Source organism: Anomaloglossus baeobatrachus, chromosome 8, assembly GCF_048569485.1.
Source record: "Anomaloglossus baeobatrachus isolate aAnoBae1 chromosome 8, aAnoBae1.hap1, whole genome shotgun sequence".
Classification (NCBI taxonomy): Eukaryota; Metazoa; Chordata; class Amphibia; order Anura; family Aromobatidae; genus Anomaloglossus; species Anomaloglossus baeobatrachus.
Window position 1 is genome coordinate 88,813,221 of NC_134360.1, and position 18,670 is coordinate 88,831,890.

General features: G+C 44.4%; 1 protein-coding gene across 1 annotated transcript in view; it reads left to right on the top strand.

Annotated features, from left to right (window-relative positions):
* The window catches only part of MEI1 (meiotic double-stranded break formation protein 1), a 902,984-nt gene that overhangs the window by 742,718 nt on the left and 141,596 nt on the right, over positions 1–18,670 (top strand). The window contains exons 20-21 of the mRNA XM_075321882.1: positions 10,786–11,058; positions 13,705–13,861. Coding sequence (XP_075177997.1) covers positions 10,786–11,058; positions 13,705–13,861 — 430 coding nt within the window. The remainder of the gene's footprint in view (positions 1–10,785; positions 11,059–13,704; positions 13,862–18,670) is intronic.

The window sequence follows — 18,670 nt, forward strand, 5'->3', positions numbered from 1 at the left end:
TCTCCAAATACCTAAATATCTGGAATTTTCCGGAATTCCCAGCAGGGAGGGAAAACAAACTATTTCTAGAATGGAGAAATAAGGGGATCAGTGGGGTGAAGGATCTGCTCCATGAAACGGAACATAGGTGGTTGACCCTTGAGGAGATGGTGAACAGGTACGAGCTTTCCCCATTCCAAATCATACAATACAAACAGGTGGAAAAGGGAATAATGGGACTATTGAGGGATGTTAGAAAAGAACAGGTAATGAATGAAATGGACCAATTTATAATGAAGGATAAACAGGAGATTACTATCTCCTCCCTGTACAAAGATCTGAGAACAGCACTGGTACCACTGCACTCGGACCAGGTCTGGGGAGCATGGGCACGACAACTAAAAGATACAGAGGCAGGGGAAAAGATACGGCAGGGATGGATGAGGATGAGGAAGGAGGTGATTAATGAGGGCTGGAAGGACACACAGTTTAGATTAATGCACAGAGCAATTTATGGTTTTAACATAAAATAGAACATTGCCCCAAATGTAAACAGCCGAAAACGGACTTATACCACGGGATTTGGCAGTGCCCACAAAGTCAGAAATTTTGGGGAAAAATGAAGACACTTATAGAAAAAGTATGGGAAGTGGAAATGGAACTAGACCCATTGTTATGGATTTTCCACCACAGGACTAAAGAAAAGGAAGGAGGAGGAGATACACGGGGGACCACGATTCCAAGACTCTTTCATAATATTGCTATGATAGGGAAAAAGGCCCTACTACGCAGATGGCTCGAGGAATCTGTTCCATCAGAGGACGAGGTGGTCAATCAGATTAAAAAGCTGCTCAATATTGAACAGTTGGAAGCCGAAAGAAATAAGGACGAACTAACGGGAAACTTTTTTAAAAAATGGAAGAGATTTATAGTACAACAGTATGGAGTTGCAGAAATACGGAAAGTGGTATCTCCTTTAACTAATACGGAATGGTATCTACTGGGAGACTTGCAAGGCACATTGGGAAAGCTGAAATTACACACGCAGTAGAGACACGACAGTAGGGCGAGACGAGGGTTTCAGAGAAATAGGGCTTCAAACGGGAATCAGAATATAGAGGAGCTGTGTGTTCTTTTGCGACTTATACCTGGTGTTCAGCGTATTAAAAATGTTGGGGGGATAAAGTGGGAATAAAAGAGGGTGGGTTAAGACAAGGGTGGGTAAATTGGTAAGGTGAATTTATTCTTGTTCAAATGTTAGACATATTGTAATAATTCTGAAAAATGCAATAAAAATTTATGTTTAAAAAAAAAAAATAGCAGGCCGCAGCCGCCCCAGAAGTGGCGCATCCATTAGATGCGCCAATCCTGGCGCTTCGCTCCAGCTCATCCCGCGCCCTGGTGCGGTGGCAAACGGGGTAATATACGGGGTTGATACCAGCTGTAATGTCACCTGGCATCAAGCCCTGGGGTTAGTGATGTCACGGCATCTAAACAGATACCCGTCATCACTAGCCCAGTCAGTAATAGAAAAAAATAAACACAAACAAAAAATTATTTGAAAAAAAAACTCCCCGAAACATTCCTTTTTCACCAATTTATTGAAAATAAATAAATTTCGGTCACTGTAATCCATTTTGGAGGTCCCTCAGCGACTCTGGACCTTTTAGAATATGGGGGGCACGTTCAGGGAATGTATCCCCTATTTTCTGGAAGAGCAAGCTCTCCATGAGCAGTGTGGGTGCAGTAATCTGAGAATACTGCACTCACACTGCCCCGGTCCAACCTAGGGCAGAGTGACCTGCAGTAACCTCATTCCAGAATATGAGGGGCATGCTCACAGAACGTACCCCCCATTTTCTAGAACAGCAGGCTCTCCCCCTGTGAGGAGTGTGGCTGCAGATTACTGCACTCACTCTCCCCCGGTCCACAGCGCAGCAGCAAGGTCAGCGGGATGCTTACAAGGATCCAGCTGACAGCCGCTGTCTGCGCATGCGCCGCCAGCTTTCTAGGAGGCGGCGTGATTGCGGGGACGGAGCAGCAACCAGGTAACGGGGCTGACCGGGGCTGACCGAGGGCTGACCGGGGGACGACTTTTCTGCTGCATGTGACGTGTCACATGCGGCAGAAAGAGCAGAATGAATGCGGCCACGCGCTGTGCGCTGCGCGCCGCAATCTTGCATGCTCCGGAGGGGGGGGGAGGGGGAGCGCTCTAGAGAACCGGAGGGGGCTCCGGTGGACCAGAGGGCTCCGCTGGACCGGAGGAGGGGTCAGGGGGAGGACATTTCCCTGCGATCTGAAATGTTTGATCATTTCAGATCGGAGGGAAATGAATGCAGAGCCGGCGGCGGCTGCAGTTTTCGGCACGAGTCGGCGCCATTTTGACTGCTCCGGAGGGGGGGTAGGGGTGGTGGGGGGACTCTCCGGTACCGGGGGCTTTGGGGGCACTAGGAATTTATATTTCTTTATCATCTGACATGTTTGATCATGTCAGATGAGAAAGAAATTACCATTATTTGCCTTTTTTTTTTTATGTGTACGTCGGTATACGGTGTATACCGGCGATCACATTATCGGGGTCCAAAAAAAACACCCCGATTCATAATCTTGGGGGTCTTAGCTACCTCCGGTAGCTGAAACCCCCGAGATTTTTCGTCACTGGGGGGCGCTACAAGCTTTTTCCGGCCTGATGTCTCAAGACGTCGGAACAGAATAAGTACCCTGTTTTTCCGACGTCTTGAGACGTTAGGCCGTCGCTATGGGGTTAATAATGTCTTCCATCCTAGCCCCCTTTATTAATAATGTCCCCAATCCTGGCCGCCTTTAATAATGTCTCGCATCCTGGCCCCCTTTATTAAATAATGTTTCCCATCCTAGACCCCTATGTTCCCCCATCTTGGGCCCCTATGTTCCTCCCTCCCAGGTGTTGTGAATGTCATCCGAGTGGGTGCTGGTGTGGAGCTCCCTCTGGTGGCCAGGAATGGGAATGAAACTGAGTTTGAATCTATGATTCAGACAGGTGATGGAATTAATTGGGAATCCAGGAAATCCTATTGCAGATCAGCCTAGTTTATTTAGGAGAGCACTTTGTGCCTGGTGGTCGCCGGTGATACATGTTCCTGCCTGCTTCTGAAGATGGCTGGGTGTTTTCCCTTCTGTTTTTCCCATTTATTTGGTGCCGGAATCTACTCCAGATAAATTTACTGTTTCTGTGCTTAATTGCTGGATTTGCACTTAAGAGTGTTTCTGCATATTCCATTTGGTTCTGTGTTTGGTTTCTTGTATGTGAGAATCTGTCTTTCTGCTTTTGTGAGCAGGTCAGTTCGTCCAGCAAGAAAGGGAGCTTACTCTCTGTTTATGTTTGGATTATTTGCACTTTAGAATATTATATGTTCTGTGATTTTGTTTCTTCCCATGATATCTGCAGTTCTGTTTAAAGTGTCTATCACAACAGTACCTGATATAGTGGGGGAGAATCTGTGTGGTCTCAGTATTTTTTGATCAGGAGATTGGTATTTTTTGCAGGTTTTTTTGCTGGCCGCTATCAGTTCTCTGTCCTGTCCTGTTCTATCTAGTAAGTTGGGCCTCACCTTTGCGAATCTATATTTTCGGTGTATTGTGTTTTCTTACATCACCATTGTTGCATGTTGGGGGGGCTTGCTATTTCTTTGGGGACTGCTCCAAGGCAAGTTAGGATTCCTCATTTCTATCTTTGAGTTGTAGCAAGTTTCTTAGGCAGTGACGAGGTGTGTTAGGAACATCCCACTGCTACTTCTAGTGTTGTCTGATAGATAGGGGATTGCGGTCAGCTCAGTTTCCAACTACTCTAGTGGTTTTGTTTTTTCCTGATTAATAAGATTTTTTGTGATCATTCATGGTTACCAGATCATAACACCCAGGCCCCTAAACTGCCCTATCTATTGACAGAGGGAGGAACAAAAAGAGTTTTCTCATCTTCCTGCGCTCCCCCGGCGTCCCCTTGTGGCTTCATATCCAGAGCGGTCAAATGTCCACCCCACCCATCTGAGGCCGTGCAGTCATGTTAAAAGATGTGAGGCACACAGACATGCACACACACTGACACATGCACACATACGCAGATGCATTGACATGCACACGTATGTAGGCACACGTACATGCAAACACACACATACATAGACATACGCAGACACTCAGATAAATTCATGCAGACAGGCACACTCATGCAGATAAGAACACAGACTCATACTTATATAAACACACAGGCATGAACATGAAGACATGCACACAGACACGAAGACAGGCACACATATGTAGACACATAAATGTGCACATACACACATACAGTACATGCTAACATACGTAGACATAAAGGCAAATGTACACACACAGACTTGCTGACAAACACAGACAGGCATACGTACATATAGGCAGACACATAGACATGCACTGGACACTCAGAAAAATACACACATGCAGACAGGTGCACGTAGACAGACACATGCACATGTTCATACAGACACGCACATAAACGCAGACATGCACACATATATAAAAAAATGCAGACTGACGCACACATACAGACATGAAGAAAAACGCAGCCAGGCACCTGCACGCACACAGACACCTATATGTAGACATGCAGATACATGCACAAGAATTAACACAAACACAGACACAAGCATGCACACACATGTAGGCACATACATGCACACAGAATACAGTCAGGCCCATGCACAGACAAGCACAAATACATAGGCACACAAGCACACGCATGCACAGACATGCAGAAGAACGCAGAAAGGCACTGCACTAATGCGCACACACACACACACATACATACACACACAGATTATACTCGTTTACACAAAAGAGTCACATAAACAGACATATATATATATATATACATACACACACACGCACATATTAGACGAGTTCTTACCTTCCCCCAGCTTCTCTACAGTCCGGCCTGCATGCTCCATTACAGATCCTTTCCAGTGGGAAGCAGCACTGCTGAGTGTAGGGTGCCCTGCCTGACGTCACAGTTAGCAGACGCGGCAGTGTCTATTAAATGTGATATGGCCGGGGTGGCACATAAGAACAGCCACTCGGGGCCCCGACACTGCCGCTGGCACAGCCGCCTGGGGCCCCAACACTGCTGCTGGCACAGTCACCCAGGACCCCGACACTGCCGCTGGCACAGCTGCCCGGGGCCCCAATACTGCCGCTGGCACAGCTGCCCGGGGCCCTGACACTGCCACTGGCAGAACCGCCTGGGGGCTCTAGCCCTGCCAGCAGTTACCAGTCTGGGGCCCTATGTGAAGCACGGGGGGAGGGGGACCGCTAAGGACCCGGGGCCTACCGGGGGATTCCCCGACACCCCGGTGGCCCAGTCCAACCCTGTGGATGTATGTATGTAAAGCAAAAAATCGGTGTGTGGTAGCCCCCACCGCCCCAAACTTAGGCTCCATAAAAACAAAGGAAAAAATGGGTGTCTGTTAGTGTTGCTCTTAAAGGGGCAGCAACCATATAGTTGCTAAGGTGGAACAAACTGGTAACTCACTCTAAAGTCTGTAAATATAGCAGCAGCTGTCAACAACCAATGCACAAGTAACAGTGGCCTCATTTATGAAGATTGCCTCACAGCAAGATTGTTCTGGTTACCTTCAACAGCTAGAGTGCTGCTTTCAGTATTGAAGCTGCTGAGGTAAAGGGAAAGCTGAGCTTTGATTGGTTGTTACGATATATATATATATATATATATATATATATATATATATATATATATATTCACCTATTAGATCTCTGATCAGTGTGAGGTGATTACTAAAAGTTATAATTCTAAGGACTGTTTTTTAAAATGCCGCCCTGAAAATGACCACCTATTGGGCAAGATAATCCAAACGCTAAGGGGTACTTCTCACATAGCGGGATCGCTAGATCGCTGCTGAGTCACAGGTTTTGTGACATACCAGTGACCTCATCAGCGATCTCGCTGTGTGTTATACTAAGCAGTGATCTGGCCCCTGCTGTGAAATTGCTGATCGTTACACACTGCTCTGGTTCATTTTTTGCTCGTTGGTCTCCCGCTGAACAACACGCATCGGCGTGTTTGACTGCGGGAGACCAACGAGCATCGACTCTGTGTAAGCAGCGTACGCTGGTAACCAGGGTAAATATCGAGTAACTAAGCAAAGCGCTTTGCTTAGTAACCCAATGTGTAGCCTAGCTACGTATACAGGATACAGTACTGGCAGCCTGTAAGTGGTGTACGCTGGTAACCAGGGTAAATATCGGGTAACAAAGCAAAGCGCTTTGCTTAGTTACCCAATATTTACCCTGGTTACCAAGCGCAGCGTCGTTACATGAGTCGCTGGTGGCTGATGGCTGGTCACTGGTCGCTGGTGAGATCTGCCTTAATGACAGTTCCCCAGCGACCATGTAGCGGCGCACCAACGATCCCTGCCAGGTCGGATTGCTGGTGGGATCGTTGGTGCGTCACTACGTGTGACCCCAGCCTAAAGGGGGCTTTACACGCAACGATATCGCTAACGAGATGTCGTTGGGGTCACGGAATTTGTGACGCACATCCGGCCTCGTTAGCAATGTCGTTGCGTGTGAAACGCACGAACGACCACTAACGATCAAAATTACTCACCATATCGTTGATCGTTGACACGTTGTTCTAATCTCAAATATCGTTGCTGTTGCAGGACGCAGGTTATTCGTCGTTCTTGTGGCAGCACAAATCGCTATGTGTGACACCGCAGGAACGAGGAACAACATCGTACCTGAGGCCGCCGGCAATGAGGAAGGAAGGAGGTGGGTGGGATGTTCCGACCGCTCATCTCCACCCCTCTGCTTCTATTGGGCGGCCGCTTAGTGACGCCGAACGAACCTCCCCCTTAGAAAGGAGGCGATTCGCGCTAGGCAGGTAAGTATGTGTGACGGGTCCTAACGATGTTGTGTGCCATGGGCAGTGATTTGCCTGTGATGCACAACCAACGGGGGCGGGATCTTTCACCAGCGACATCGCTAGCCATGTCACTGTGTGTAAAGTGCCTTGTAGAAAGAAACTTATCTCAAACAGCTAAGACAAGTCAACAACGCAAGTCCTGCCTTGAAAGGAAATGGATAAGACAGGCTGAAACAAAGGCAGATAGACGATCTGAGGAACAGGAACGTCGTCTTCAGGAGAAACAGATGAGATAGGTTGAATCAAGGGAAGCTGAAACATCTGAACTCAAGGAACTTCATCTTGAGAAGAATTGGATGAGGCCGGCTGAATTAAGTGATGCGAAAACATCTGAACAAAAGAATGAACATTGTTAAAATGACCACATATGACATATGCAAATTGTGCAAAGACATAGGCAGGCTGACTTGAGTTTGGAAGCGTTTCACTACGACCCAATTCAGGACTATAGGTCACATCTGAAAGTCATATTAGCCAAAATGGACGTAATATGTGAACATTGTCAATCAAAAAAGTTTAACTTTGAATTGGCTGGTATGTGCTCCTCAAATGGCAAAGTCGGTTTGCCACCTTTATGTCTACCTCCCAAACCACATCTTTCATACATGTTTAAAACAAATCCTGAAATCAAGCATTTTCTGCAAAATATTAAGAGATACTGTACAATTCATGTTTCCAGATGACATCCTTTGGTAAGCTGGCTATACTTGAGGATGCAGGATTTATGCCAAATATAAACAGTTGCAAGATGGAAGGTAACTTCACAGACTCAGTATGCTGACCGGCTTCATTCCCTGAAGAGCGACCCCAGTACCCACTTAGGCCCCTTTCACACATCAGTTTTTTGCCATCAGTTACAATCCGTCGGCACGACAGATCAACGGATCCGTCACAGATTGTGGAAAAACTGATGCGACGGATGCGTGTAAAAAACGGATCCGTCCCAGTTTTTTTCATGCCAAATGTTGAAAACCTATATATACTGTGGAGGGGGAGGGGAGGGAGGGAGAGGGGGAGGGAGAGAGAGACTTTTTTTTGAACAGCAATGAATTATACCCCATCTGAGCATGCTTGGTTAAAATAAAAAGGATCCGTCGCCAGATTCCATCTTTTGACGGATAATGACGGATCTTGCACCCATAGGCTTCCATTACACCAAACGTTTTTTCAACTTACACAAAAAAAGTTTACTGTGGACGTCATCTCTGTCTGACGGACACACATTTTTCAATGGATCCGTCGTATGATGGATGTAATGTGAGGCCATCCATCACAATCTGTCACTAATCCAGGGCTGGATCCATTTTTTTCCAAATTCGACGGATTGTGAATGATGGCAAAAATCGGATGTGTGAAAGGGGCCTTAGTACTGCAAGTCTGTACAAGAAGCAACAGCTCACATATATGGCTCTACACTACTGCTGGGTCATCCCTTGGATCTAGTCATGAATCTTCATCTGGAATTGGCCTTGGATCTGGTATTGGTCTTCCTTCCAGATCTGGTCACGGATCTTTCTCCTGGATCTGGTCACGGATCTTCCTCTGGCACTGGTCATGGATTTTCCTCTGGAACTGGTTACAGATCTTTATCTGTAAGCACACTATTGCTACATGACCATACTGCTACAGGTTCAGACACCAACTCCTCCCCTTCTCTGCTTTTATAATGATTAACTGCTCCACAGTTGTCGCCTGACCTGTTGTCTTCTCCAGTCTTCACTGTAAAGCCTGCTTTACACGTAACGATTAAGCATACAATATCGTATGCGATCGTAACCGCCCCCATCGTATGTGCGACACGTTCAACTTGTTGAACGTGTTGCACAAACGATTATATGCTGTCACACGTACTTACCCTTCCATATAACATCGATGTGGGCGGTGAACGTCCACTTCCTGTAGTGGGAGGGTCGTTCAGCGTCACATCGACGTCACGCGGCAGCCGGCCAATAGAAGCGGAGGGGCGGACATGAGCGGGACGTAACATCCCGCCCACCTCCTTCCTTCCGCATTGCCGGCGGGAGCCGCGGGACGCAGGTAAGATCTGTTCATCATTCCCGGGGTGTCACACACTGCGATGTGTGCTACCTCGGGAACATTGAACATCCTCACGTTCAATTTTTAGTAATTGAACAACGTGCATGCGATGAACGTTTTAACATTCAAACGCAATCGCATGTAGCTGTCAGACGCTACAATATAACTTACGATGCCGGATGTGCGTCACTTACGACGTGACCCCGCCGACACATCGTAAGATATATTGTAGCGTGTAAAGCCCGCTTTAGGCTATGTGCCCACGGGAGCTTGCTTCTGCGGATTTTGCCACGGAAAATCTGTGGATTTATCTGGATTTTCCAGATAAATCTGCAGGTTTTAGCAAGTACAGACACTCCCCATGTTATCCTATGGGACATGGGGAGTGTCTGTGTCCACGCTGCGGAATGTGCGGCTGCGGAATATGCTGCGGATGTCCCGCAGCCGCACATAACTGCATGTCAATTATTCCTGCGGAATTACCTGTGGAAATCCCGGCTCTCCACTATGGAGATAGAGGCCGGGACGTCCGCAGGTAAATCGCATGAAAGTCTGCAGGTTTACCGCAGCTATTCCGCTGTACTACCGCAGCTAAAAATAGCTGCGGATGCCGGCGGGCAGCTGCGGTAAATCTGCAGCCCTACCTGCGGATACATCCGCAGGTACGAGCTCCCGTGGGGACATATGTAACCACATATACCACATATTTTGGTTATAATACTACGGATAGCACCTGTCTAACATTGAAACCACTTATATCCTTGAAAAGAATACTTTGACAGGTGCTACCCGTGGGGACATAGCCTAAGGGACGGATACATTTTGCATTTTGGTTCCTACTTTTGTCAATCTCTCCACATTCTCCATTCTTAACATTTTGGTCAGCAGATGCTGATATATATTTACAGACACTCGGTTTGAACACTATTGTGTGTCTCCCTTAACTCCTTCATCCTGTTACATTTAAAAAAAATGTTTTTCATGCAAATAAATGGGAAAATTATTTCTAGCATTCTGTGAGAACAGTCCATTATACTTATGAAAGTACCCTAATATTAGTGGTTAATGCAATCTGTACCTAGGCTACCTTCAGAAATATATTATTTTTATCTATATGCTATCTGTTAATTTAACCCTTTCCCAACAATAGACGTATCAGAACATCCAATTTTGCAGGGTGTCTGCACAAATTAATGTATTGGTATGTTCTGGTGATTGTTTAGGAACAGAAGCTTGTGTGCAGAGCCAAACTTCAAATCACAAGGTAACTGAACACAAAGCTTACTTAGTACTCACAAACAAATTAGTGTCTGAGTTGGCATTAAAAGGCTTTAGATGATGATATCACAGAACTTCTCCAGTCAACTTGACAAACCTAATATGGAACACAACAATTGTCTACAGAAACAGTGACCGACCCCGGAGCCAATATGGGGGGTAACAGGTGGTGACATTACAAATAAAGCTCATGTGACCCCTAAAGTCAACCGGTGGGCTCAGTGACGTTGCCAATGTGGATGACACAAGCTGTTTAGTCCAGTGATTGGCTTCAATATTCATGTGCACTGTAGTTGTGACTTATGATGACATCACAGAAGACTGGAGCAACGACTGAGGGGCAGCAATGGAGAGTGAGAATGTGAATACAGCCGAGAGTATTTTCATCATTGTCAACCTTATCCTGGACAATCCCAATCAAAATTATCTGGGATAACCCATGTATTTGTACATTTACTTAATTAGATAAGAATGAATTATAATATTATTGCTCTAAGAAAAAAAGACTGAATAACATTATATTTAATTCTATACAGACTTCAGTTAACATGATTTGCAAAATGCTAGAGAATGTACCAGAAATCCAGGAGGTCTATTTCCATCATCCACTATTCCTTAAGTTATTCTTCAACTATTCCCAACTGATGGAGAAATATGGATGCTTCGTTATGAAATGTTGGATTAATCATGAAGATTTGAAAGATGAAGCTACAGCAGACATTGTTACCAAGCTTCATCCCACTGTCAAGTGGACTTCAACTCCAATAAGTATTCTTAACTACTGTCCAAATGCAATCCTTATTTTGCTGGTATGTCCTAAAGTGAAATTTAGTTTATACACCAGTTCCAATTACCTATTGTTAGTTGTGTAGACATGTTTTCTTCCTCCAGCTCTATATTAGAGATACTACCTTTCACTCTAATTGTATCCTCTAGGGATTAAATAGGTAAATAATGAATAGTGATAATGAGAAAACCCAGGGAACTCAATGTAGCTATCTAATATCTAAAGGAAAAAGAAAGAAAATAGCAATTAAAGCAGGAGAGTTTTACTTACCAAATCTCTCATGTGGCTGTAACGCCACTTCTGGGGTCGCCAATTATCCCTCCTACATAGTCACTTCCACTCCTACATATTCACTGCTTCCCCGGCCCACAGGCAGTCCCGGTGTCTTTGTTTGCAGTCAGACCACACCCTTACTCTGTGTGACAGCATGTGTGCCTTCTAGGAATAACACAAGCTGTCTGTGTGTCTATAGTGGTGTAAAAATAAATAAATAAAGTGGCGTAGAGTCCCCCCATATTGTGATATCCAGCACAGATAAAATATACAGCCCCCAGTGATGTATTTATCTTGGCTGTGTATCAAAATAAGAGGGACCCTGTGCGGATTTTTTAAAAATTATATGAATAAATAATTTTAAAAATCGGCGTGCGGTCCCCCCAATTTTGATACCCGGCATTCACTGAAAGACAGCATTTGTGCTGTACAGAGCACCTAGCAATCGGAGAATCACAGCTTCAAGTTCCCTAAGGAGACTAGTAAAAACAATAAAAGTCGAAAAAAAGCTTAAGAACATGAAAACAATTAAAAAAATAAAAGTTCAAAATATGAAAACAATTAAAAAAAATAAAAGTTCAAATCCCCCCCCCTTTTGCCTCATTGAAAATAAAACAACAAAAAATACACGCGTTTGTTATTGCAGTGTTCAGAACTGTCTGATCTATCAAAATATAATAATAAATCAATCCAATATATAAATAGTGTAACATTAAAAACATTCCAGAATTACATTTTTTGGCTGCCGCAACATTGCAATAAAATGAAAATAAGAGGAGATCAAAGCATCGCATCTACACAAAAATGGTATTTGTAAAAATGTCAACATAGGGCACAAAAATTAAGCATCACACTGCTTTAGATCCCGAAAAATGAGAATGTTCGGGTCTCAGAAAAGCGCCATTTTCATTTTTACAAATTTCTGATTCTTTTTCACCAATTAAATAAAAAGAAAAAAGAACAAAACTATACATGTTTGGTATCTACAAGCTCATACTGACCTGGGAAAACATAATGCCAGTTCAGTTTTACCATGTAGTGAATATGGTAAATAAAATAAAAAAATTGTGGAATTTCACTTTTTTTGCAATTTCACTGCACTTACATTTTTTTTCCATTTTTCAATATACTATATGGTAAAATGCATTGTTTAATTCAAAAGTAAAACTTGTCCAACAAAAAACAAGTTATTATACAGCTATGATGATGGAAAAATACAAAAGCTATGGCTCATGGAAGAATGGGAAGAAAAAACGAAAACAAAAAAAGAAAAATCGCCAGGTGGTGAAGGGGTTAGAGAAAACCCGCTACAAAATTTAACCTATTAAAGTAAAGGTATGGTCATAATGAACCTGTTATACTGCTTTATTGGATACCTGTAGTGAAAAAATCCATAGTCTAGTTCTTGTTTAATTCACCTTAGACATTTTGTTGCAATAGTCTCCTTGTGCATCAGTTAGACCAGGGGTCGAGAACCTATGGCTCTCGAGCCAGATATGGCCATTTTGATGTCTGTAACTGGCTCTCAGGTAAATCTTTAATAAAAAAATACTGTATTTTCCATTTTTTAAGACGCACTCCCCCCCCCCAAACTGGGGGAAAAATAGGGGCGTGGCTTAGAAACTGCCGATGGCTTACCGGGGCGGCAGTGGTGGCACAGGGTTGGCAATACTGCGGACTTGTGGAGTGTCATGGCTACGAGCCTGCAGTAGCCAGCGGACTGTGGGCTGCTTTGAATCTCCCACAGTTGACGAGATCGACTTCAAGAAAATGGCCACGGAGGTGGCACATGCGCAGAGAGGACTCCACAGCCATTTTCTTGAAGCCCATCACGTCGGTCAGCCCACACACCGCGGCCATTTTCTAGAAGTTAATCTCGTCAACTGTGGGTGATTCAAACCAGCCCTCCGGCAGATCAATGGTGCCTGCCGACATGACGCCCCATGAGCCCGCAGCAGTAGCGCCAACCCTCCGCACACTGACCCTCTTGAGCCGTGGCACCCCCTCCTACATGCCCGCAGCATCGCCTACCCTGCCTCCTGGGACCTTCTGAGTCACTCCACCACCGCCGGTATCCCCTGGTGATTATGGCTCTCATGAAATTACATTTTAAAATATGTGGTGTTCATGGCTCTCTCAGCCAAAAAGGTTCCTGACCCCTGCATTAGACTATGGGGCAGGATGGTGGGTAGGGTCTTCATCTCTGCCATGGCCCCTCCACAATGGTAATTCCCAGAATTGCATCAACTAATTAAAGTAATTGTTAAAAAGTGCAAATTACTGTACTTTTGGGGTCTCACTAGAAACAATAATGATATAGAAATAATATAGATATGTTGGTACTCATCGATGCATGAAACCTAAAAATGTGATATGAAAACACTTTACTTTTCAGGACTTGATGAATAGTGGTTCAGTAGAACAGGCTGACAAAGTATATGTGATACTAAAAACATTTTTACATGAAAAGGACAATTTTGAAACTTCAGACTTAATTTCTAACAAACTTCTGCAAATATTACAAGATGTCATGGTTTCGTCAGACTTGCAAGGTATTTAAATATCTGTCTAGCTAAAACTTATAGTGTAAATAGGGATAATCAAAGTCCATATGTATGCAATGGATTTGGGAAAAAAATGTATGATTAGTCTTAGGACAAGCTTCATGCAATGAGATGTCTATAGTTTGACATTGTTTTGCACTTTGATGCTCCCTTTAATGACACAGCACTGTTAATGGGAAAAAAAGGTCTACAGTAATCAAGGCACAATACGTAACGAGGTACAAGGCAACAAGATAAGTCTTAAACATGGCTAAGTAAGGGACTGACTGGTGCCTGCCCACGAGGGATTACATTCTACATAATATTACCTAATGTGTCATGCGCTAGTTCAATGTATCTTAGATTATTCTAATTCTATTTAAAGGAATGGGTCATGCCAAGAAAACATTGGTAGAAAATGAACAGATCCATAAAAAAACAGGAGAATAGTAACAACCAAATGGGTGTCTTTGAGAAATATCTGGAAGGAATCGTTTTATCTTTTTAAAAAGTTTCTCAAACAATTATGTCATAAGAATCCTGAAAGGGATCTAATTTCTCATCCTTCAAAAAAAGAGCACTAAAATAAGTAAAACAAGAAACCCCAGCTGACAATTCATAAACTATGGAAGGTGATAGTAGAATTGAGGAAACTCACATGACAGGGGGAGGCGGGGGACCCCCAGGCCCAAAGCCTTCCACTTATGCTGTCGGGATCCCGGGTCAGCAGAGTTGTAACACAGCTCCATACCATTAACGCCTCTTGTTGTGGGTCAGAATCAATCAGTCCCACGGATATCAATGGATATAGTGAAAAAAGGTTTTCAATGCCAACATAAAAACAATTACAATGCGTTTCTGGAGGAACCTGTGGCGCCCCAGGACCTGGTCGCCACAACAGCATTGCCCTCCCAAAGGGTTAATGCTGAGCCTGGAGGTAATTGGGAGGTCCATTGGCCAGCAAGTTTAACATCCAACGCAGTTCTCCCTCCGGCCAGCAGGGGGAGCTCTTAACCTGGAATTCCAGGGAGCATTCCTTAAGTCTGACCTGAGGGAGGAAGTAGTAGTCAGTCTGTAGAGAGAAGTGAAAGGAAGCAGACGCAGAGTGTGCTGTCCTGTGGATCTGGGGCCTGGAGCTGGAACAGCTTGGCCCAGGGAAGCAGGAGTAGCAGAGAGGCAGAGAAGAGACTCGGACATCGGAGTCTGTGGCCACCAGGGCTTAAAATACTCCCTGGTAGCTGAATCCGAAGGGCAGGAGAGCTGCAAGCACCTGGCCCATAAACAGCCCCAAGGTACAGCTGCAGCATCAGGGCCCGGTGTGGACTCCAGCAGAGAAGCACCAGAGAGGGCCTGCGCAGCCTACCACAGAGGGAAAGGGACGTACCACCGGTCCCAGCAGCAAAGAGGGCCATTGCTGGATCCAGAGAAGCAGGGTCCTATCGTAGTAAAGAAAGGAACAGGAGTAGGCCTCATACTCAGCTGGCCAGAAAGATCACCCCAAGTACTTCCAGGCCGACCGGATCCCCTTCACCACCTGTGACGGTCTCCCAGGATTGGACTGTTCCTAAAGTAAAAGAGGAGAAGGTAAAGAGACTGTTGTTTGTGCCTGGTTCTTTCATTGCCTGTCGGCCCTGCACTGTGTTAGCCACACAACACCATAGACTTTCACGAGCACTAACAGTGTCCCTGGGGCTCCACTCCACCTGTGGGGAGCAGTACCACCATTGCTGCCATATCATCACCCCGGAGGCCTCACACAGCAGCGGCGGCTTAATAGCCGCAGACCACAGGTGGTGTCATGAAACAAATACTTTAATTGCTCCCAAGTCACCAGCCATATTAAACTGACACCCACCAGGGCCACGGAGTCGGGCCCTGCCACCACTGACGTCCCCCGGACTAGTCCGGCCCGGCACCGGGTGTCCCATAGCCCTGGGGTGGGCGAGTCAAACCCACTTCCGCAGTCAAAAAGACATATACAATAAAAAACAAAGAATGATTTTTTTTTACTTTTATCTAATTATTCCTTATACTCCCCTCCCTTCATCACCCTCATTAATCTTCACAAGACTGCATGCAATTAAGCATTTGTGGGGCAAGGTACTGCCAACACCAGTGTTGACACCTTACTGAAAATACCCATGCAATAAACTATTTGTGAGGCAGAGTAATACTACCACTAGTGTGATGACCTTACTGAAAAAACTTAAAAAAACAAACAAAAGAACAAAAAACAAATATGCTATATGACTTTCTTCATGGATAGGTTTAACCCTTTAGGGCCTAGGTAGCTGAGTCTAAAGATCCAATACATCTCTCTTCTGCAAAGATTTCTATATCTGGCTAGTGAGGGGTGATCTGTTCAATGAGTGTGACTTTTAACATATTATAGTCACTGTTATGCTCCAAGGAGAAATGTTGTAAAACACTATGATTGTTGATTTTGTCTTTAATATTGTATCTGTGTTTATTCAATCTTTTTTTGTTACTTCATCTGAGAGCAGTATGTTGTAAGCAAAGAGATTCTGAAACTAACCACATTTATCTTAGATCACTGTGTGCAGTTGTTCTGACTTTATCTCAGAATTGAGCGTAGCAGATCTGGGAGCTGTCCCCGTCCATGCCAGTCTCTCAATAGAGATTGTGCATTGACTGTGAAATGTCAATCACAGCAAGAGGTGTGTTTGACTGATCTGCATGTGAAGATCAGCAGAAATGCTCTTCTCCTGTGAGAGCCGACACTCTGTTGGCTATAACAGAAAGTGAGACATGGCAGTGCCAAGGGTCATCAGCTGACCCCGTGTTATCATGACAACACATTGGTTCCCTGTGATCGCGCCACGGGGCTGCTAATTCCAGCAGGGAACAGTGTGATCCCCGCTGCATCCTTTTAAATAGCGCTGTCAGTGTTTGACAGTGCGATCTAAGGGGTTAACAGGCATGGGTGGATATATGATCCACCTGCGCATGTTAACCACACATGTCTGTTGATTAGATCAGCAGACATGTGCAGGGTTTACCGTGAGCTCGCCGCCGGAGCTCTCAGTAACCAGAGGGAGGCGACCAAAGACATACCAGTACATCCTTGGTCATAAAGGGGTTAATCACAGAGCAATAAACCCTTTAATATGAGTAATTAATAACTCGCACACAGATATTAGAAACACAGATGCTTTTACTTTTTTAACTCTTGCAGCATGCTGTGCTCAGCTTACATTGTAAAATCCCGGTGACAGATTCCCTTTAAATAATTCATTTATATCAAAACCTCCCCAATAACATTAAACTTATAGGTTTTCTTTCTGTGTGTAATGCACCCACGTGTCACATTTTTCACCTCTGCATTTAAACCCCCCTTTTGCAATCCCCTTTCTTGTTTTAGATGGAACGGAGCTACTATCTCTTTAATAGTTCTCGCTCTCCTAATGGACCATGTGCAGCCGTAGATCTAGAACATTGTATTGATGGGGATCACTCCTTAGAATATGCCAATGTGTATTAAAAGTATTGTGAATTTATTGTGCATTGCTGTTGGACCTGATGATAAAGGCCAAACTTTAATTATTAGAATAATGTGATTTTTTTTTTATTTATTCTTAGAATGGGTATTATTTATGCAGCTAAGAATGTTTATTTCCTTGGCCTTCTTTTTTCCTCCTTCAATAATGGCTATGGGATAACCCTTTTCTCTAAATCTAGCACCTATTTTGTTCATTTGCTGAAGACAATCCCTATCATCTGTGCAGTTTCTTCTCATGTACACTGTCTGAATGAAGGGCATATTAGTTTTCCACTTCCTCAAATGATTGGTATAAAATTTTTAAAAACTGTTCACATCTAACGCTTTAAAGTAAATTCTTGTGCAGATATTGTTGTCCTTATCTGAAATTGCAAGGTCCAGGAAGATGGCTCCCTGTCGGCTGGCACTTCTTCTTTGCTGTGCTTGTCTCAGTTGTCTTTTTACAGCATCAAGGCAGACGTCCAAGTGAAAGCTATAGGCTGATTACAATTCATTGAAGGTTTGGTTGTGATTGTGAGTGGTTTTCAGCCACTCACAGAGTGTAATTTCCATAGTGATCCTTATCAATCCAGTAGAGGAAGAAATCCGGTATATGCCACTCAGTGGCGTAGCTACTGCTTTTGCCGCCCGGGGCGGTCGTCAAATTTGCCGCCCCCCTCCGTTGGCCGTTGATAATCCAGAAATTTTCAAAAATGTGGAAAACCATCAAAATATTTATTTTTCATGGAACTACAATCATAGATCTAATTGTAGACTGCTGCTATTAGTCCTTGACTTTCACCTTTTTACACACATGTAGGCCTATTATACACACACACAGCTCTGCTGCATACATACAGACACACAAAACTCTGCTGCATACATACAGACAGACACACACAACTCTGCAGCATACAGACACACACAACTGCATACATACAGACAGACACACAACTCTGCAGCATACATACAGACGCACACAACTCTGTAGCTGCTGCATACATGAATACATACAGACACACACAACTCTTCTGCATACATACAGACACACACAGCTCTGCTGCATACATACAGACACACACAGCTCTACTGCATACATACAGACAACTCTGCAGCATATATACAGACACACAACTCTGCTGCATACAGACACACAACTGCATACAGACACACAACTCTGCACCATACATACAGACACACACAGCTCTACTGCATTTATACAGACACACAGCTCTACTGCATACAGACAGACACAAAACTCTGCAGCATACATACAGACACACACAACTCTGCAGCTGCTGCATACATATATATATATA